General features: G+C 44.1%; 1 protein-coding gene across 1 annotated transcript in view; it reads left to right on the forward strand.

The window, feature by feature from the left end:
- The window catches only part of LOC137335729 (anthrax toxin receptor 1-like), a 147,749-nt gene that overhangs the window by 51,317 nt on the left and 74,130 nt on the right, over positions 1-22,302 (forward strand). The window contains exons 9-12 of the mRNA XM_068001045.1: positions 3,288-3,348; positions 10,361-10,459; positions 14,576-14,645; positions 19,896-19,974. Of these exons, the coding sequence (XP_067857146.1) occupies positions 3,288-3,348; positions 10,361-10,459; positions 14,576-14,645; positions 19,896-19,974 (309 nt within the window). The remainder of the gene's footprint in view (positions 1-3,287; positions 3,349-10,360; positions 10,460-14,575; positions 14,646-19,895; positions 19,975-22,302) is intronic.

Genomic DNA, 22,302 nt, shown 5'->3' on the forward strand with positions numbered 1-22,302 from the left:
TCCTGTCCTCACTTGACGTCCATGCACATGCACTTTCCAACAGGGGCCAGTGAATACCAATCAGGAGCCAGGAACCCGGGATTACCCAAGGGTGCTGAGGCCTGTTGCAGCCTCCCAGCTCCGCACAGGCTGGAACTCATTGGTCCATAAGTCTCAGTTCCGTCATGGACAGCATTTTCCAGTTGGATCATTTTCTATATTTGCTGGGAGAACAGGATGCAGCAACAGAAGATTGTGACAAAAAACAGATGTCGCACACATTTCAGTGTGGTGGTTTCTGAGAGAACAAAGTGTGCCAAGGGCAAATCCAGAGCTTTTACATTGCCTCATGTACTGTCCAACAGGATTGAATGAAGAAGGTTTTCCAATCCTTTTGATCTCATCCTTCCATACCAGCAATCTTCCCATCTTCCCATTACAGTTTCTTAATGAATTCAATGTCCTTATTTCAACCACCCTTCCTGGCAACTCGCTTCATCTGCCTACCACGCTCGGTATGGTCCTGGCCGTTTATCCTAATCTTGCTCCTCATAATGGTGATCCAGTGCCCTCATGCCCTGAATGTTATCCCTGGATTGGAATGGACAGAGTTCCAGGTCACAACGCTGCCTGACAGAGAGGTCCACAGGAAGGAGGAGTGAAGTGGGAAGCTTTGCTATTGATATTCCATGTGGGATTTTTAGATTAGGACAGAATGTTAAGGCGGAGCTGCAGCAACTTGTACCTTCTTGGCATGACAGATTTTAATGGTCGACGGGTGTTTTTGTGACTGGAAGGCTGTTTCCAGTGGCGTTTCGCAGGGCTCAGTACTAGGTCTTTTGCTTTTTGTGATATATACTAATGATTTAGACTTAAATGTAAGGGGCATGATTAAGAAGTTTAGAGATGATACAAAAATTGGCTGTGTGGTTGATAGTGAGGAGGAAAGCTGTAGACTGCAGAAGGATATCAGTGGACTGGTCAGGTGGGCAGAAAAGTGTGTAGCAATGCATTTGGGGAGGGCAAACAAGGCAAGGGAGTACACAATAAATGGGAGGATACTGATGGATGTAGAGGAACAAAGGGACCTTGGAGTGCATGTTCACAGATCCCTGAAGGTAGCAGGACAGGTAGATAAGATGGTTAAGGCGGCATACGGGATACTTTCCTTTATTAGCCGAGGCTTAGACTGTAAGAGCAGGGAGGTTATGCTAGAACTGTATAAAACACTAGTTAGGCCAATTCTGGTCACCACATTACAGGAAAGATATGATTGCACGAGAGAGGGTACAGAGGAGATTCACGAGGATGTTGCTAGGACTGGAGAATTTTAGCTATCAGGAAGGATTGGATAGGCTGGGGTTGTTTTATTTGAAACAGAGGAGGCTGAGGGGAGATTTAATTGAGGTATATAAAATTATGAGGGGCCTAAATAGAGTGGATAGGGAGGACCTATTTCCCCTTAGCAGAGAGGTCAATAACCAGGGGGCATAGATTTAAAGTAATTGGTAGAAGGTTTAAAGGGGAGCTGAGGAAAATTTCTTTTCACCCTGGTGGCAGGAGTCTGGAACTCACTGTCTGAAAGGGTGGTAGAGGCAGAAACCCTCATCGCATTTGAAAAGTACTTGGATATGCACTTGAAGTGCCCTAACCTACAAGGCTATGGACCAAGTGCTGGAAGTTGGGATTAAGCTGGATATCTCTTTTTCAGCCGGCACAGACATGATGGGCCGAATGGCCTCCTTCTGTGCCGTAAATTTCTATGATTTTATGATTCTGTGACCATGGAGGACTGTCTGTGGTGTTGGTGTTCCGGATATCACCCTGTAGCCGCCCTACAGCTAATCAAGTACAGCAAACTTGACATTAGCTTTAGTTCTGGAGGTGGGGGGTCGGGGTTTTGACACCATTCAACTCTTTATCAAAAAGTAGTATTTGCCCAGCACTGCAACACAATGGCACAAATTGCAGCAAAACATGCAGTCATTTGTATAATAAGGACTGATTCCCAGACCGATGCTCACGGGGAGCGCTGGTAATGAAATCACAGGTTTGCAGCCCATGATCTTCTACCCATTTAAAGTAATAGGTGGCAAAATCGGGCTCTAGCTGTATCTTGAGCAGTGCTCCTTGAAAGTGCTGCTCCTCACCGGGAGCCCTCAGCTCCAAACGCAGCACCCTTAACCCAGGGAATGGTATGCTTCACTTTTCCGTTGCACCGTTCCAAGGGAACAATTAGGACAAGTTTATGAAGGAAAGCAATTCATTACTTAGTGCTGCCCAGGCCACATGCCATGTTGCACACACCACACAAGGGACAGTCTCAGCAATGCCCACCTTTAGAGGTTGTCAAGCATTTAGGTGAGGCAACGTGAATGAAATAAATACTTCCGGCTCGTGAACAATACATCTTCCTGCTTTCTGCTGTTAATACACCTTCTCCATCCACAAACATCTCAGGTCGCAAACCAACATATTTTCTTAATATTTGGTAATGGTACTGGAACAGCGCAATGCCTGGAACAGAAGTGTAGTCAGTTTCAGTGTTGCAACCCAGTTATCCCAGTTTTTCCCTCGAAGGCTGTCCTACAAGTGATTCGCTCAAGAGAGCTTGTCCAATGAAAGCCACCCTGCCCCTTGTTATCCAAGTTCTATCAGCACAGCAATGGCAGGAGGTGGATGTCAAGAGTTCAAGAACCCACTGGTTCTTGAGTACTGGTACCTAAAGCAACAACTCAAACACTGCTTTTACACTGGCCTTATAGGGGCGTTTGCAGTGCTGTGTCCTGATGTGAGGGCCTTGTGCACTGGGCGCAAACCCCAATGCAAACTTTCCTGCTTCACTAACACTGGCTGTGTGAAAGACCTATTTATTTACCAGATTTTCCTGGCAGGCAGTCTCAGTAAATGTGCCAGATTTAAATCAGGGTTGCTGACAGGCGCACGGACCCCGTGCATCAGGAATTGGTAATGCACAAACCCCTGCATGGCCAACATAAATACAGCTATCGTTTACTTCCCCCAGTACTTGCCCATGGCTCTGAACCTGTCCATTGTTTTTATCATCATTTAATTTGGCCACTAACAATCTTTTCTGCTTTTCTTTTCCCAAAGACTAAATCTGAAATCTTTGGAACTCTAACATTCTGGAGAATTCACATCTTTTTTAAAAATATGCTATTTTTCTCCTAAGTCATTAGATCTGCACATGGTAATGCTTAGGAGTAATTGCACCTCCCCAGTTCAGGCTATGGAGTGGAAAGCATTGCAATATTGCTGATTGTTGCTTCTTTCTCCCCAATGACTAGATCCTGAAGAAGTCTTGTATTGAGATTCTAGCAGCTGAGCCATCAAGCATCTGTGCTGGAGGTAAGTACTTGAGGCCAACACCAAATGCACTTAATATTATGCTTTCTCAGGGTCATTGAATCCAGTCCAATAAAAGCATGCAGCCTGGCAGCTTTTCTTTTTTCCTACATTTTTATAATGCAAGAAAGTTTATATTCTTAGGAGTTGGGATAAAGTTTGTCACCAATCCTTAATCCTTTCAAGCTCATTTCCTGCTGCCAGGTTCTTCATTCTATGAATCAGTTGCAGGGTTATCGTGACATGGAGGGAAGACTTGCTCTGGCTACTATGTGTTGTGACGTGGCAAGAACATCTATGAAAGTCTCTTCTGCTCACTATTTCTAGTAAGGGGAGGTCGTTGAGATATTGGATGGGGTAACAATTGATAAAGAGGAGGTACTAGGAAGGTTGGCTATGCTTAAAGTAGATAAGTCACCCAGTCCAGATGGGATGCATCCTAGGTTGCTGAGGGAAGTAAGGGTGGAAATTGCAGAGGTGCTGGACATAATCTTCCAATCCTCCTTAGATATGCAGGTAGTGCCAGAGGACTGGAGAATTCCAAATTTTACACCCTCATTCAAAAAAAGAGTGTAAGGATAAACCCAGCAACTACAGGCCAGTCAGTTTAACCTCAGTGGTGGGGAAGCTTTTAGAAATGATAATCTGTGACAAAATTAATAGTCACTTGGATTAATAAAGGAAAGCCAGCATGGATTTGTTAAAGGCAAATCGTGTTTAACTAACTTGATAGAGTTTTTTGATGAGGTAACAGGGAGGGTTGATGAGGGCAATGCGGTTAATGTTGTGTATATGGACTTTCAAAAGGCATTTGATAAAGTGCCACATAATAGGCTTGTCAGCAAAGTTGAAGGTCATGGAGCAGTATCCATTTCATGGATACGAAATTGGCTTAGTGACAGGAAATGGACAATAGTGGTGAATGGTTATTTATCAGACTGGAGGAAGATGTACAGTGTTGTTCCCCAGAGGTCAGTACTAGGACCACTGCTTTTCTTGGTATATACTAATGACTTAGACTTGGGTGTACAGGGCACAATTTCAAAATTTGCAGTTGACACAAAACTTGGAAGTGTAGTGAACAGTGAGGAGGATAGTGATAGACTTCAGGCAGACATGGACAGGCTGGTGGAATGGGCGGACACATGGCAGGTGAAATTTAATGCAGAGAAGTGCGAAGTGATACATTTTGGCAAGAAGAACAAGGAGAGGCAATATAAACTAAATGGTACAATTCTAAAGGGGGTGCAAGCGCAGAGAGACCGGGGGGGTATGTATGCACAAATCTTTGAAGGCGGCAGGACAGGCTGAGAAAGCGGTTAAAAAAGCATTCAGGATCCTGGGCTTTATAAATAGAGGCATAGAGTACAAAAGCGAAGAAGTTATGTTGAACCTTTGTAAAACACTGGTTCGGCCACAACTGAAGTATTGTGTCCAATTCTGGGCACTGCACTTTAGGAAGGATGTGAAGGCTTTAAAGAGGGTGCAGAAAAGATTTACTAGAATGGTTCCAGGGATGAGGGACTTCAGTTACGTGGATAAACTGGAGAAGCTGGGGTTGTTCTCCTTGGAGCAGAGAAGATTAAGAGGAGATTTGATAGAAGTGTTCAAAATCATGACAGGTTTAGATAAAGTAAATAAAGAGAAACTGTTCCCATTGGAGGAAGGGTCGAGAACAAGAGGACAGAGATTTAAGATGATTGGCAAAAGAACCAAAGGCGACGTGAGGAAAAAACTTTTTTACGCAGCGAGTAATTATGATCTGGAATGCATTGCCTGAAAGGGTGTTGGAGGCAGATTCAGTCGTTGCTTTCAAAAGGAATTGGATAAATATTTGAAGGGAAAAAGTTTGCAGGGCTACGGGGAAAGAGCAGGGGAATGGGACTAACTGGACTGCTCTTACAAAGAGCCGGCACAGGCTTGATGGGCCAAATGTCCTCATTCTGTGCTGTAACGATTCTATGATTCTAAGATTGTGGCTGTTCTTGTTGAGCTCAACACACAACAGCTGGAGCAAATCTTGCCCCTGTGATGCCCACTCAGTTGTTTCGAAACAGTGTCATTCAGAAAAGGACAATTCGGAGCCCGAGTTGAGAATGTGTTACTGGAAGATCATTATATTCTGTTGCTTAGCATGTTGTGAAAGTGCAGGTATCAGGTAGTAGATTTTCTGGAGCGAAATGTTTACAGTGGGTCTGGAAAATTGAACTTCACTGATAGCTCATTTCGTAAGTGCTGGTGTCATAACGAGCCAGACAACAATGGTCCAGGCTCAACGTCTGTGTGGAGTTAGCTGGGAGCCACTACAGTTGCCCTCAGCACACTCCATGCTGGGGAGTGGGAATAAGCTAGGGTTCCTGCTGTTGCTGGAAATGCACAAGAATGGACGTTGAACTTGTGGATGGAACCAAGCTCAACTGTGAGGTTATCCACCGTTATGTAGCCTGCCAGCACCGACTATCAAGGCTCACGTGAACAATAGCCATTTAGGGACAGTACCAGAGGCAGCCGGGCCTGGGTTACCTGAGCTCAGTTTCAGTACTGTTCCTTCTTCCTTTTCTTACTCTCCTGCAAAAGAAAGCAAGCCACACTTCATGGTGGGTGAAGAGGCCCAATTAATATCAAATTATACAATGGAACTATTGGTCCAGTGGTATTTTTCTCTCTCCTCGTGTCGGGAGATACCCACCCTCCAATTGCAAAATGCCTATAGTGGCATGATTAAAATCAGGAGTTCGTTATGGGAGAGGTACCCACAGGTTCCATCAGACCTTGGTGAAGTGTGCTGCAGATTCCTAAGTGCGGCCCTCAAGCAAGATATTGGTTGGGATTGTGGTCCTCATTAAAAAGGTTACTTTAAAAACCATAGAATTATGCAACGATATCAGTAAACCTGGTATATAACCTGTCAATGATTACCAAAGGGAGTCTCCCTGTGAATTTTCACTCACTGACACAATTTTGGTTGTCAGTATAGCCAGTATGTCAGAGAGTTGAAGTCATGCCTGGGATGGAATTATTCTGTGGCATTGAATAAAATGGAGCACTTCCAGCTTTACTTGTGGGATTAACTGTAAAATGTGCTTAGGGCAGTGGATTTTTGTCATGACAACATAAGTTCTTTCTTTAGAACTTTGGCACTTAATGCACTATTTTAAAGTTTAAATGAAATGAGTGCCTCATCAACTTGTTCTCTTGTTTTTGATGAGATAGTATCCCAGGCGTTTTCCCTGTAGCTTTGAACAAAATTGTTTCCTTTTACTCTATTATTTACATCTTCAAATCCTTCCAGCCCTTCAGTGGCCGCAGAGCCCTGAAGTTAAAGAGGGAGAAAAATCAGCCAAAGTTCCCAGTGCTCTGTCCCTAACGTTCATTGACCTGTTTGTTTTTATGTGAGTTCATGACTGTGTTAAATGAACACAGGCAAGAATTTAATGTGAATGCATTTACCAGTGCACAAAAATAGTACAGACCAAGTTGAACCTGCTGGTGTTTAATGCAGTTGAAACAACTGACGTAGAAATTTAAAAGGGGCACTGGCTTTATTGAAGTGTGTTTGACCAATTTTTTTGTCTGTTTGAAATATCACAATATGATAAGGTAATTCAAGGCAGAATGTGTCCCCGGATCAAGAAATAGCATCACTCACGTGTCCTATTGTCGTGGGAAGCAATGACGAGCAGCTGCTCGGCCCAATCTTTCTCCTGAAGGTGCTGACTTATGTTAGGATGCTGTTGCACAGCCACTAACAGCCTTCCAGTACCTCATTATGTGGTCATCCTTCACGTGTGAGCTAAAACGGTGGAGATGGGACTATTTTCCAACCTGCACTCGCCATCTGTGCTAGGAGCAGAGTTGCTAGCATCTTTTTCCCTCTCTAATTTAGGGGCTCTGAGGCCAATTATAGCACTCCCAGGGATCAAACCTGGACCCTTCCTGATCCATATTGCTCAATATCACACCAAAAATGGAATGATTGTCACAATGTTTATTTCACAATATCATTTGACAGAAAGAAAAAGACTTGCATTTGTATAGCTCCTAATCAAATCCCTGAAACATCTCAAAGCAGTTCATGTTCAGTTAATTACTTTGAAGTGCAGTCACTCTTGCTTGGTAGACAAATGTAGCAGTTGTTTTGAACACAGCAGGATCCCACAGTCAGCAGTGAGACCATTGAGCAGTTAATCTGTTTTATTGGTGGTATTGATCAAAGGAGAAATGATGGCCAGGATATCAGTCGAATTCCCTTCTCATCTTCTACTGGTACCATGTGTTCTTTAATATCCAACTAAACCATTGGAACACGTAGACCTAATCTAAGATCTCATCTGAACAGCAGCACCTCCAATACTGCAGCACTCCCTCAATAACAACAATTTGCATTTACATAGTGTCTTCAACATGCATAAATGCCCCGAGGCGCTTCACAGAAGTGTAATTTAAAAAAATGGACAGTAAGTCACAGAAAAATACATTAGAAGGGGTAACCAAAAGCTTGGTCAGAGGTGTTTTTTAGGAGGGTCTTAAAGGAGGAGAGAGGGTGGAGAGTGGGAAAGGTTTAGGGACGGAATTCCAGATTGTGGGGCTGTGATGGTTGAAGGCACAGCCAGCAATGGTGGGGTGAAGGGGGATGCAAAAGAGGCCAAAGGAATGGAGAGTTTGGGTGCTGTAAGTTTTGAGGTTACAGAGATAGGGAGGGGTTAGGACACAAACTGATTTAAACACAAGGATGAGAATTTTAATTTGAGGTGTGGTGGACTGGGAGGCAAGGACAGAGGTGATGGGTTAGTGGGACTTGGTGTGGGATAGGATATGGGCAGCAGAGCTGACGTTTACAAAAGGGTGGAGCATGGGAGGCCATCCAGTAGAGCATTGGAACAGTCGAGCCTAGAGGTGACAAAGGCATGGATGAGGATTTCAGCAGCAGATGGGCTGAGACAGGGCCAGAGACAGGCAATGTTACAGAGATGGAAGTAGACGGTCTTTCTGATGCGAGAATATGGTCTTGGAAGCTCAGCTCAGGGTCGAATAGGACGCCACGGTTGGGAATACTTATTTCAGCCTGAAACAGTGGCCAGGGAAAGGGATGGAGTTGGTGGCCAATGTTTGGAGTTGGTAGAAGGACTGAAGGTGGCTTTGATCTTCCCAATACTGGAAGAAACCCTGGCTCATCCAAAACTGGATGTTTTCAAGCAGTTTGATAATACAGAGGCAGTGGAGGAATCAAGATGGGTGGTGGAGAGGTAGAACTGGGTGTCATCAGCTTATCTGTGTAAGATGATCCCTTGTCTGTTGGTGATGTCACAGGATGTAGATGAGGAAAAGAAGTGGGCCAATGTTAGATCCTTGGGGGACTCTGGAAGTAATGATGCGGAGGTGGAAGAGGGGCCATTGCTGGAGTTTCTCTCGCTACGGTCTGATAGTTTTGAGTGGAACCAGGATAGGGCAGTCACACTGAGCTGGACAGTGGAGGAGAGATGTTGGAGTAAGATGCTATGGTCAACCATGTCAAAGGCTGCAAGGAAAAAGGGGAGGGGGATATTGCACCATGGTCACACTCACAGGAGTTATCATTTGTGACTTTGGTTATAGCTGTTTCAGTGCTATGGCAGGGACAGAAACCTGATTGGAGAGATTTAATCACAGAGTTGTGAGAAAGATGGCTGTAGATTTGGAGGTGACAACATGTTCAAGGACTTGAGAAGAAAGGGAGATTGGAGATCTGGCAGTAGTTTGCAAGGCCAGAGGGGTCGAAGGTGGGTACTTTAAGGAGGGGGGTGAGTGATGACAGTGGTTTTGAAAGGGAGAGGGACAGTACCCATGGAGAGGGAACCATTTACAGTGTCAGTACTACATTGGTGTGTCATCTTAGATTATGCACTCTATGTTCCAAGGACACTGTGTTGCCAGAACCATAGGCTCTTGTTCTGCATTGCTCTTTCATGTACAATTACCATTTTGTAACTAGCCTGGGAAGTGAGGGTTTGTAGCTTATACAACAATATTCAGCATCTCTTTTATTATACCTTCCTGTTCCAGGCAGTAACCCAACAATTTGACTGACCAGAAATCAGATTTTGTGGGCAAAACCAGCAACCTCATTGAAACTGTTCTGAAATCACTGGCTGTGCGATTGCCACATATTTTCGGATATAGGACCGTTTATTTTCACAGATTATCACACAGCTCATAAGTACAGTGGATGCTCATACAGCCGTGCATTCATTGTGATGGATGACCCCTGATCTTTTATTATTCATTGAAAACATTTACACAGAAATTCCTAATTGAAACATTGATGTTCCAAAGCATTCAAATCATTAACATGCATTGTCCAATCTTGTAAACCAATTACGTTGCTGTTCCCTCCCACCCTCATTCTAAGAGGACTTTTCCAGGAATAATGTCATGAACTGAATCATACCCATGCTCCTCCTATTCTCTGTTCAAACTAGTGCAAATGTCAATTGAAAACAGAGCGAGAAGAACAATATGTGGAAGGATAGATTTGCAAAAACTTGGTTTCAATTAGGGATTCATAACTTCTCAGCATTTGAAAAGGAAATTGTTAGGGCTATCTTTCATGTTTTAAGAAACCCCAACATGAGACCATTGGGTGGGTGGTGGATTCCAAAGAATACAAAGCAACTGTGTATTGCTTCAGTGAGTTTGTTCAGTGAACAGCTAAGCCCTGCAAACCAGGAAGATGCCAGGTTCCATCCCCGGACCGTATTGAGTTAGCTCATCTCAGCTGAGATGTCAGTAGAGCCACTACAATTGGTCTGCAGGCAAAAGCTGGTCTGCAAGCAAAAGCCAAAAGGACAAAGAGTTATAAGATATGTTCTAACTTCTAACCTCAGAGATATGACCCCCAGTTCTGAGAGATCCAAGGACTGATAGTGCTGGTGGCAAAGGGGCTTCGGTAGCCCAGCCAGATGGCTCGCTGGCTGATGTCGAATCACTCGATTGTTGGTCACCGTTGCTTTTTTAACTTCTGTTTTCTGTTTCTTAGAAACGTTTCAAGTTGTTGTGAAGGGTAATGGATTTTCCCACGCACGTAGTGTGGACAAAGTTCTCTGCAGCTTCAAGATTAATGAAACCATGACCCTCAGTAAGTGTCTCATGTGACCTCTTTACAAGGCTCAACTGTCATCAAATATTTCATGCAACTTTGTTTGTTTTCCCTCCAATTAAAAACAAACAACATGCAAGTTATAGTAGACACCCCTCAAGGCATTGTAACATCAAGAGGCTCAGGTGATATCTAACACTGGCAGTTTACATTCACCGTTTCTCCTCCTTCGCCCCAAATTTTCTCCTTTCCTGATGGTGCAAACCCTGAAATTCCTTGAGGCTTCTGCCGGTCTGCTGCCGTAACTTCTGCAGAACCCTCTTCCAAACACTGGGTACATTGGGTGTCTGCTGCTTCCGAGAGTCTCCTGGTTGTCTTGTCAAAGGTGGAACTTCCATTTGCCCCTTACAAGGCGAATGGCAGGCAGGGCCAGGGACCTGGACTCCCTCAGCCAAAATTCCCACTTCTGAGCATCTTGCTTGAGGGCCAAACAGAGCAGTGCAAATATAGAAACATAGAAATAGGAGCAAGAGTAGGCTATTCGGCCCTTTGGGCCTGCTCCGCCATTCAAAAAGACCATGGCTGATCGTCTAACTCAGTACCCATATCCCTTGATCCCTTTAGCATTAAGAAATATATCTATCTCCTTCTTGAGTATATCTAATGACTTGGCCTCCACTGCCTTCCGAGGTAGAGAATTCCACAGGTTCACCATCCTCTGAGTGAAGAAATTTTTCCTCATCTCAGTTCTAAATGGCACACCCCGTATCCTGAGACTGTGACCCCTGGTTCTGGACTCCCCAGCCATTGGGAACATCCTCCCTACATCTAGTCTGTCGAGTCCTGTTAGAATTTTATATGTTTTGATGAGATCACCTCTCATTCTTCTAAACTCTAGTGAATATAGGCCTAGTCGACCCAATCTCTCCTCATATGTCAGTCCTGCCATCCCAGGAATCAGTCTGGTAAACCTTCGTTGCACTCCCTCCATGGCAAGGACATCCCTCCTCAGATAAGGAGACCAAAACTGCACACAATACTCCAGATGTGGTCTCACCAAGGCCCTGTATAACTGTAGTAAGACATTCCTGCTCCTGTATTCAAATCCTCTTGCAATGAAGGCCAATATACCATTCGCTTTCCTAACTGCTTGCTGTACCTGAATGCTCGCTTTCAGCGACTGGTGTACAAGGACACCCAGGTCTCGTTCACCTCCCCTTTTCCCAATCTATCACCATTCAGATAATAATCTGTCTTTCTGTTTTTACAACCAAAGTGGATAACCTCACATTTATCCACGTTATACTGCATCTGCCATGTTCTTGCCCAACTTCTCCAAATCAAGTGTTGAGGGGGGTGGGGGTTGGGGAAAGGGGAGCCCTGTATAACCCCATGGGCAGCCAGCTGGTCAAATGTCCACTACCATGGGGCAAGCAGGCACCAAAGATGTGCTCAAAGTGGCACTTGTGCCCATCTGCCCTATGCAAATGAGGTCCCCCCTCTCCCCACTAAATCTGAACACTCTGGTGGGGTCATTGTCGGAGAGCACCAGCAGGTCCGATCCCAGCCTAACCACCGGATCACCGGCCATGGAAATACGGAGCTGCTGGGTGCAATTCGTTTGAGGCAGCAGAAACCTCTGTGCTACGTCATTGAGGGAGCTGTATTTACTCTTTAAGACCAATATTCTATTAAATTGCCTAAATTGTCCTAAGTTCACTGGAAGATACCTGGTATTCTTTATAATCGATGTGTAATAACTGTAGGAGTGATAACACTCATAAGGAGCGTATCTCGAGCAATTACAGGTTGCATACCCAGGATTCTCGTGACGCCCCCCTAAGGTGCCTCTGGGTTAAAACATTATGGAAAAGTTGTTCTTTGCCAAAGAGGATTGCAATGTTTCAAACAAAGTTAAAGACTTTGACACCTGAGAACCCTCAAGAACAGTCCAGCAGAATGTAAACTGAACTCTCGCTCAGATTCCAGTGAAACTGGCCTCGCGTTTCATGAACACTTTCTCCTGAAGCTCTTCCAATGATGGAATCACATTCAATGAAGGAGAGCATTCCAAAAGCTGTAATGCATACACGATGTATGGAGCCAGAGTGATAATCTAAAGCAGACCCTTTTTCCAGTCTCAGGGTTATTAAAAGCCTGTGCTGTGCATTGATGATTCTGATCAGTAAATTACAAGTGTTAACGTCAATTAAAGACTGAACTGAAGTTTGACCTAGCCGGTGACATTTTCGTGGACAATCAGCCTTAACCACCTTCCTGCTCAAGTATTTTTCCAGTGAATTTTTGTGCTCCTCAGTGTGAGAGATGGTAGCTCGTGACCAGTTTCAGGCAGCCAGCAATGGCCTCAAGCACTCCCAGGTAAGGGAGGTGCCAAGTAAAAGTCTCTCTGCACCAACATTGTGCCTCCAATCCAGCAAAGGACTGATGTTTTCCATTTCCCACACTAGCCTCCCTGTGGCCTCTATGTGGGATTTTGAACTAATGCCAGATTGTTCTATGGGCTCGCACCCACTGGGAATGGGATTGAAACGTCAATTAACAGAGGACCGTAGCAGACAACAACAGAGGAGACTGTCAACTGCTAATTTTGGCTGAATTCAAATCTAGGTCCCTAAAGATGAAAGACCATTTTGCCTGTTACTTGTACCTCCTTAACAATGTGTGTAGTGTTGTGCAATATCATCCACTGTTTTAAACCAGGGTGATACCACGCAACACAATATGCTATCTGATTGGGCTGTGTCATCAGAAGGATGGAATACAAGGAACTGGTATGAACTCTGTGTAGTATAGTACAAAATCATTCAGACAACTGTCTTCACTTCCGGCTAATATCCCTCCAAAGGAACATTGATGCATCAGAAAAGATGCAGAGGAGGACAACTAATGAACCCTGGATTTTGAAAGCTATGCTGTCAGGGCAAATTGATGAAATGAGGTGCGAGTGCGACAGTAAATGTGACTCAAGATTGAAAAATAATTGGAGTAGATGAAAAGGAGAACAGTAAGTTATTTGCAGCAATGTTGGGATTAGAAGCCAAAAGGGAAGCCCTTCAACAACAACTTGAATTTATATAGCGTCTTCAAAGTAGTAAAACATGCCAAGGTGCTTCACAGGAGCATAATCAGACTCCAAGCCACATAAGGAGATATTAGGGCAGGTGACCAAAGGCTTGGTCAAAGAGGTAGGTTTTAAGGAGCATCTTAAAGCAGAAGAGAGAAAGGTAGGGAGGTAGCGAGGGTTAGGGAGGGAACTCCAGAGCTTAGGGCCTAGACAGTTAAGCTTGTCCGAGTGGCTCCATGGATCGCCTTGGTGAGGTACTATTCAGTGCAGACTATAAAGTCCTAGATTCCATTCCTGATATGTGTGGGGCTCTCTCTTTTTGATGAGGAGAGGAGAAAATCGGGGATGCGCAAGAGGCCAGAATTGGAGGAGCGCAGAGATCTCGGAGGGTTGTAGAGCTGGAGGAGGTTACAGAGATAGGGAGGGGCGAGGCCATGGAGGGATTTGAAAACAAGGATGAGAATTGTAAAATTGAGGCGTTATTTTCAAAATAAAGAAAGTTCCTGGACACTGTGGAAGAAACATTGATGCTGATTGATGCAATAAATTGTCACCGTCAGCAGTGATGATTCTTTTGAAGAGAATAGAACAGATTTTTATTGCAAGTGAAGATATTCATTTAGAGCAGGATGTTTTGAGAAGTGAAGAAATACAAGATGAGCAAAAGCTGAGAGAACTGCAGGATTAATCCACTGGATGCAGTGAGCTGCGTGGCCCAATTGGCCTCTCATTCACCAGGTTGTTGCCAGTATGTCAAGAGCATGCAATGAATGATAATTGCAGGAAAAATACATTGTGGATTTTCAGTAATAAAAAGATATAGTATATGATTCTTTCCAGAAGAAGAATCGTACAACAATTGCAAGGGAGTAAATGCAAACTAAAATTTGTAAAATGGTATTTTCTTGTGGCAAGATACTGAATAAAATATTTTAACAAAGTAAACAGTTTACTGGCTGGTGAACCTTCTGGCCACCAGAGAAAGTGTGTGTGTGTGTGTGTGTGTGTTTCTGAAATGATTCTGTGGCATTTCTCACAAGGACTCAGAGGGGTCTTTCTCTCTCTTCCAGCTCAGAAGCCCTTGGTGGTAGCAGACACCTATTTGCTTTGTCCTGCGCCAGTGCTACAAGAGGTTAACAGGTATGTTGAGATTTTTTTTCTTCAGAATTTTCTGCAGCCATGCAGAGTTCTTGGTACCCTGGGCAATGCCAGTGTTCAGACAGACCATTATCAAGCTAAGCTTGTCTGAGTGGCTCCATGGATACTGTATCCTCTTGGTGAGGTACTATTCAGTGCAGACTATAAGGTCCCAGATTCCATTCCTGATATGTGCGGGGCTATCTCACTTTGACAAGAGGAGAGGAGAAAATTGGAAAGAAAATAGATAAAGGTCAAGCTACTGGTAGTTGAAGAATGGTTCTTGCAAAGGTGCTGTTGCAACCTGCAACATCAAATGCACCTGTAAGTTCAGAATTCGGAAAAGCTACACTGCTGAGATAGCCAGGGATACCCAGCGTATTCAGGACAGATCCAGCGGGGTAATGGATCTTCTATGAAGTTTGGCTTAGGAGCTGAATTTGGTCTAAGCTGTTGTAAATCCACTGGATCAGGACACCGTGCACAAGCACCGTCTCAGACTGAATGAAATTAAAACCAGGCTTGCAGCATAACTATGTCTTTGTAATTGACTCGTCTTGGGCAGTGTTCCTGAGGAGTTCCAGAAGCTCAAGATTCTTTCCCTCAGCAGCAATGTTTTTTTTGAGGGGAGGGTGTCCTCTAGAATATTAAAATATGACCCATTTTCTGTGGCACCCATACTCAGGTGAGAGGGTAGATTGCCTGCTCTGTACAGGCCCCTCCAGTACCACTCTATGACCAAGACAAACCCTCCCTCATTTTGATTCTCTCACTGTGGGGAAATATCCAGTCTCTGCCCCTCACCTCTCCATGAGAGACCAATAATCTATAGTAGTCTGCCCAATCTGTGTCCCATCACTCAGTCACGCAGTGTGTTGGTTCTCAATCTGTCATTCCACCGGGCACCCACTGACTCATACAACCTAAAACGAAGGAAATACTTTCATTTGCGTAGTGCTTTCTCACATCACTTCGCCATGGGGATTACCTAAGTAATGGACTTAAGAGATGAGGCCAGGTTAAAAACAGCTCCATCTTAGCATCTGAACATCACAGTCATGCCCGAGCCCCAGACTCCATGAGCAATGACACAAGAGATTAGCTAGTATTTATTTAAATTGACAATAGATAAAACTTATGTACAGTGACCCGTCTAGGCTTGTGTCAAGAAGCTGGCAGGAGCTCAGTGGGGATCCTGCTTATGCATGTAAGCAGGGTTCGGAGCGGGAAAAGCTCGCAGGAAATTCCCGGCGATGCTTTTTAGTTTCCTGTGTGATCTCCTCCTATCACATGTCTGGAATTCCAGCACATTAAACACCCCAGCACAATGGAAAATTCCTTTAAGATTAACGAGAATTCTAAATTGCGCCTCCCAGCTCCCAAACTGAATCCACAGGGATAATTTTAACCGAAACCGCCCGGGATTGGATCGGCCGCCCATTTACTTTCCATTGACTTGCCGATCCGATCCCTTCAGTTTCCCGCCGGGCAGTTTCTGTTAAAATCATCCCCTCGCTTTTCACATTACATCTTCTGTTACCTGGACATAACATTGGGGAGTGCTCCTATTGGTTGAGTGGGTTAAGGCACAGTCTAGTGTATCGTTAAACCATATGACCTAAGGCTCCTAGATTCAATTCCTAGTCCATGCTGAATTGACAGGGCCATCTCTGATTGCTACCTTGTCTCTCTCATCATCTCATTATCTACATTTCCCTGCCCACCACTGCCTAACCCCCTCCCCCCTCCCCCTCACTATCCTCACCCTCTGCCCCTGAGAAAAGATTTCCCAACTGGTCCTTCATCTGCTGTGACATTACTGCTACTCTTGAGCTACTCGATAGCTTCCTTGGTTCTGCATTTGATGCTGTCATCCCCTCCAAGTCACTCACGGTCTCTGACTCCCACCTCCACAAAGCCCACAGACTTGCATGCACCTGGAGCTCGATTAGTCTGGTCATCCATTACCAGATTTGACTTTATCACGTCAAGAAATACTACATCTTCCTCTCCATGGCTAAATCCTCCTGTTTCTCCAGGATCGTCTTCAAGGATTAATAACAATCCCAGACTCTGTCTCAATGCCCAACTGATCCCCTTCTCCTGCCTCACCCCCCACCACCCTCACCTCCAATGACAAGTGTCACAAGCTTATGGAATCTTTTGTTTCAAAAATTGAGACGAGTCAATGCACCTCGTTCTGCTGCCACTGCGTCTTCTTTCCCCTCTCCAGGGACGAGTGTGTTGAGAGAGCACACTTCTTTGTTGGGCCCTTTTTGTTTGACTCTTTCCAAGTTGTACGCATATTGCATGGAGTGTACAAGGTTACTTTGAAGGAGAGAAAACTGCACACGTGTATTTCCAGGTTATTGCTTGGCAGGGACTTATCTTCCCCATATTTTATACCATTTCCATTGAATTGAAGCCAAAGTTGAACTTCAAAGCCAGGAGCACTGGCTTGATGTGACTATTACAGTAGCTAAATTCAGATTGAATAAATGGTTTTCAGGGTCTGACTAAGTGAGTGTCCCTTCACTCAAGTATTTAATAATCTGTGTAACGCAAACCTGTTTTATATCTTCCCGAGCAAATTGGACTGTTTTAATGAAGAGACGAACCAGAGAAACAGGCAGAATTGGACATGTGCTGCCAAGGCATTTTTTTATTGCCCAAAATGGAACAGCTGGCAGGCTAAAAGGGAAAATTGTACAGTTTCAGTGAGCTGGCTGGTACAGCTGAGAAACTAAGACAACCACATCTTTTCTAGTGACTTCTTACAAGACATTTTTCCCAAGCCCTTCCCCTTCGGTCCTCTCATTGTGAAGGATTTTCAGATTAGAATATCGTCCACTCCTCCATCCTGAAATATAAACCTATATAATGCATCAAATACATTTGTAGAGGAGATAAATCTTGGAGTGGACAATCTTGTACAAAATGAATTGAGTTATTGGCCCTTGACATGAGTAAAATGAAGTAACAGCAAGACAATTAGAGCTGTGTACAAATTGTTGGGTCATTGACATAAGTACCCATGGAGTGGAGGGAAGGGATTCTAGCCCTGCCCCCAAACCAACGACTGAGTCCCTGACCTCAGTCAAATCAGTGTAGGGAGACATCTGCCTTCAAGAGATAAAGCCCAGGGAGAAGATAACTCCTGGAGCACAATTACACCCTACCCACTTCATGGCTGGCTGAAGGTGGCAGTGGAAGAATGGGAGCAGATATCCAACCATTATGAAGCAGTGGGAAGAGTGTAGCAGAGGGAACAGAGGAAATTAAGCAAAAAGTATTGTATGAGCAATGTGTCATCCAGCGTGGAAGCCAAAGCATCAGGGAGGGGTTTGAAGGATCCGGAATAAATTAGATGCAACACTGGCCAAACCTTGGAAAATTCTCTCAAAACAACTTTGAAATAATGTTTGGATCATTTCCACCATATGGATATGCCATATGCCATGCTTTGGAATAAAACAGCCATTATTCTTTCTGTAAATGCCTGTGACATGGAAAAAAAACAGCACAAGTCCAGTGGAACTGTCTTCACCTCCAGCCCCCTCCCCTCCTCCTGTCACCATGGGCTTATGCTGGTTAGAAATCCCATTAACACCACATGTTTCAAACTATCATTCCATCAGTTCTGTGACAACCTGGCAGATCTCTTGATTCATTTGTAGGTTATTTGGCTACGTAGTTCAGCATTTTTATTTGTTATGTTGTTGGTCCTCTGAATTGGCTGGACATGTTAAGCAGCGAGTCTGCTAAGCTATCAGCTTCTTCTTTAGTTATTTCAACATCATTCATGAAGGATAAATGTTGCCCAATTGCCCAGTTTTCTTTCCTATGTGGAATATTTTACAACCATCAACATTGAAGTTCATCTGCCAGTGTTGTGCCGATATATTTATTGGGCCACTGCCCTATCTAGTTTGGAATCATCTGCAAATTTGACTACTTTGCGTTGAGTTTCTGAATCTGACCCCCTCGATTAGATTCCAGCCTGTAACTCAATCCCGGATATTTGTTATTCTATATATAAACTCTCCAAACCCCTGAGCTAGGGAGAAGGAGGAAACCGTAAATGAGGGGACCTGCTCCTGTGATCTGTGATGGAAAGTGAGCATATATGGGCATTGGATGTTGACGGGATCAGGATGATGTCTCCCAGTCAAACAGCCCGCAGATACTCAATGGGCTGACATGTGAAAGATGGCCAATTGAGCATGTTTTCGGAGGTGGCTGCTGCCTATGGCGCAAGACCCCAGTACAAGTCAGTACCTTCAGGAGCTGAGGGAAGAAAATAGGAGAAGACCCAAAAAATAGTAACAGTTGTCTAAGGCACCTGTTTTTTTCTGGGAATGGATTCACCTGTGTAAAAGAGCACGTGACTCGATGCCCATACAGCCTTTGGTGTTGTCAAGTGGTCTCACTTACTTGACCGTACCCAATTCTAAAAATCTGCTGCTTGCTAATTTTGAAAAGTTGGCCTGTCTGCAGATGCAGAGTGAGAATGAGGCCTTTCGTTTCAGTATGGAGCTAACAAAGGAACTGGCCCATTGGCTTCATTCATGGTTTTGTTTCTTGGTTGGATGCGCAAAAAGAACTTACAGCTGGAGCCAATTAATGACAGTATTGAGGTTCAACGGTGATATTGAAACGACCATAAGGCTGCCTGGGAGCCATATCTTGTTGCTTGACAGCAGAATGTTCTGCGGTGAGTGTCATGGCCTTCGCTGCAGGGGTTGGAGCTCAGAGTTTGATAGGTGTCTCAACAACATTGTCTGTGTCAGCACTCCCATTAGGATTTGTTGGACTCAGGACACTGGAGACAATAGGAAAATGATCATTAACTGGGCTTGTGCTCAGCTTGAAGCCAGAATGTTGCCCTGTGGGACCAGCCTATGGCCTTCTACTGAGGGATACAGTGCAATAATTCACCACTGTGCTGTGCTCAGAGATATCAGTGTTGTAATTCATCATTGCGTTGCAGTCCCAGGCCACCTTTGATTTACCAATTCTCCTCCTTAACCTGCAGTGGAGTCCAGGACTGTTTTATGTCCAATTTGGATTCTTTGTTTTCCTACATAGCTCCAGTAAATGCACTTCAAAGCAATTCTTTGTATGTGAAGCATTTTGGAACTTTTAGAGATGTGATAAGGCACTGTGTAAATCCAAGATCTTTCTTTTATCATTAGGCTTTTTTTTCTTGGTTCATATTGAGAGTTTAACATTAAAACTTTTGTCTTCTTACAGAAAGGTGTTCTTGCAGGTCAGCATGAACGAGGGTCTTAGCTTCATCTCCAGTTTCGTCACCATTAAAACTGTGCACTGTGTGAGTAAAATAGATACTACTTAAAAACTTTACATTTGATGTAGCCCTTTGCAGGGTTTTCTGTCTGCAGAATTTAAATGATGAAACTTTCCCCCCTCCCAAATTGAATTTTTCTCTTCCTCCTTCGTATCAACACAATTTTTAGGAGCAGGAAAAGGCTGTTCGGCCCAACAAACCTGTCCTTTTATGATCGACCTCAACCTTGCCTACCCATCATTCCACTATATGTCAAACCCTTCTCTCTCCAAAATAACAGCCAGTTCCCTCTTGAACCCTTTCCGACAGTGAAGAATTTGCCTGGATCAACCTTGTCAATTCCTTTATATTTAATTTGTATACAGTGCATGGATAAAGGGGAAAGAATGCAATACTCTTCTAGGGAGCTGAGTGCGTGGGCTAGGAATTTCTCCCTTTTTGCTCCTTCCATTGCAGTGTCTGGTCTTTACTTGTCTCTTCCCTGAGGCCATAGGTACACAAAGAACCAACCTCTCTAACTATACTCTTGGAACACTGCAGAGGTAATATGCCATTATGTGTTTTTTTTTGTGGCCAACAACGAGGCAGCTGGTTCCTTGTATGAGACACAAGCCAGACCAAAGAATATTGTCAGACAAGCCTGCTCGCTCAGTACTCAGCCCTGTGTGTTCTAAAACCAGATCTGCAAGTGTGAGGGAACTCCCAATGCACATGTCTGTCATCAGTAAACAAATACTGACCGGGCCAATCCAGTTACTGCAGTGTGGGACTCACAACCGGACACCTATTTACTTGACATTCAGCTCAGGCTTCCCCTTTGGGATGGATTTACTCGGCGCAGCCGAGTGTTCAGAACTCTCTTGGGTAGGTTGGCGGGTCAGATAGTCGATGACTGAAAGTGCAGCTGGGCTTCCGAATGGGCCACCCAAAATACAGCACTGGTGGTGTCTACTATAACGCCACAGGCTGGAGCATCCTGTTCTCCTGACTGAAGAATCTGAATCTGTGGGGGTAACTCAGAGGAAAATTGATGGTCAGAACCCATCGGCCTAATACATCTTGTTTGGAACAATAGTTCTTGCCTTCATGCCATTCAACAACAGACAGGGGCATTCAAGTCTGTTTGAGACATTAAAAAGAAGGAAAGGCTTGCATTTATATAGCATTTTATACTTCTAAGCATTTTACATACAGTGAATTACTTTGAAATAATGCAGAGGCGGTTGATATGTGGGCAAAAAACAACAGCCATCTTGTGCACAGCCAGATCCCACAAACAGCAAAGAGATGAATGACCAGTGAGTATGTTTTTTGGTACTGTTGCTCAAGGAAATAATATTGTGCAGGCTACTGGAAGATCAACTTCCTCCTCTTACATAGAATGTACTGCGCAGAAATGGGCCATTTGGCCCAACAGGTCCATGCCGGTGTTTATGCTCCACATGAGCGTCCTCCCACCCTTCTTCAACTAATCCCTTTCTCCCTCATTTGTTTATCTCATTTCCCCTTAAATGCATCAATGCTAGTCGCCTCAACTACTCCTTGTGGCAGTGAGTTCCACATTCTATTCACTCTCTGGGTAAAGAAGTTTCTCCTGAATTCCCTTTTGGATTTATTAGTGATTATCTTATGTTTATGGCTCTTAGTTCTGGTCTCCCCCGCAAGTGGAAACATCTTCTCTACGTCTACCCTGTCAAACCCTTTCATAATCTTAAAGACCTCTATCAGATCACCCCTCAGTCTTCTCTTTTCCAGAGAAAAGAGCCCCAGTCTGTGCAATCTTTCTTGATAGGTATAACCTCTCAGTTCTGGTATCATCCCAATAAATCTTTTTTGTACCTTATCCAGTGCCTCAATATCCTTTTTATATTACGGAGACCAGAACTGTTCACAGTACTTCAAGTGTGGTCTAACCAAGCTTCCATACAAGTTTAACATAACTTCCCTGCTTTTCAATTCTATCCCTCTAGAAATGAACCCCAGTGCTTTGTTTGCTTTTTTAAAACTGGCCTTATTAACCTGCGTCACTACTTTTAGTGATTTGTGTGTCTGTACCCCCAGATCCCTCTGCTCCTCTACCCCATTCAGACTCTTACTTTCCAAGGAGTATGTGGCCTCCTTATACTTTCTACCAAAATGTACCACCTCACACTTATCCATATTGAAATTACACACTCATTCTGCAACTTTATTGAAATAATGCCACGGAATCTTTAACATCCACTTGAACCACTGGAACAGGCAGACAAGGCTTCAGCTTAACATTTCCTCTGAGGAGCAGCACCTCCAACAATACAGTACTCAAATGGGGCTTGAGCCGACAACCTTCTGACTCAGTGATTAACGTGTTAC

This window comes from Heptranchias perlo, chromosome 20 (assembly GCF_035084215.1).
Source record: "Heptranchias perlo isolate sHepPer1 chromosome 20, sHepPer1.hap1, whole genome shotgun sequence".
Classification (NCBI taxonomy): domain Eukaryota; kingdom Metazoa; phylum Chordata; class Chondrichthyes; order Hexanchiformes; family Hexanchidae; genus Heptranchias; species Heptranchias perlo.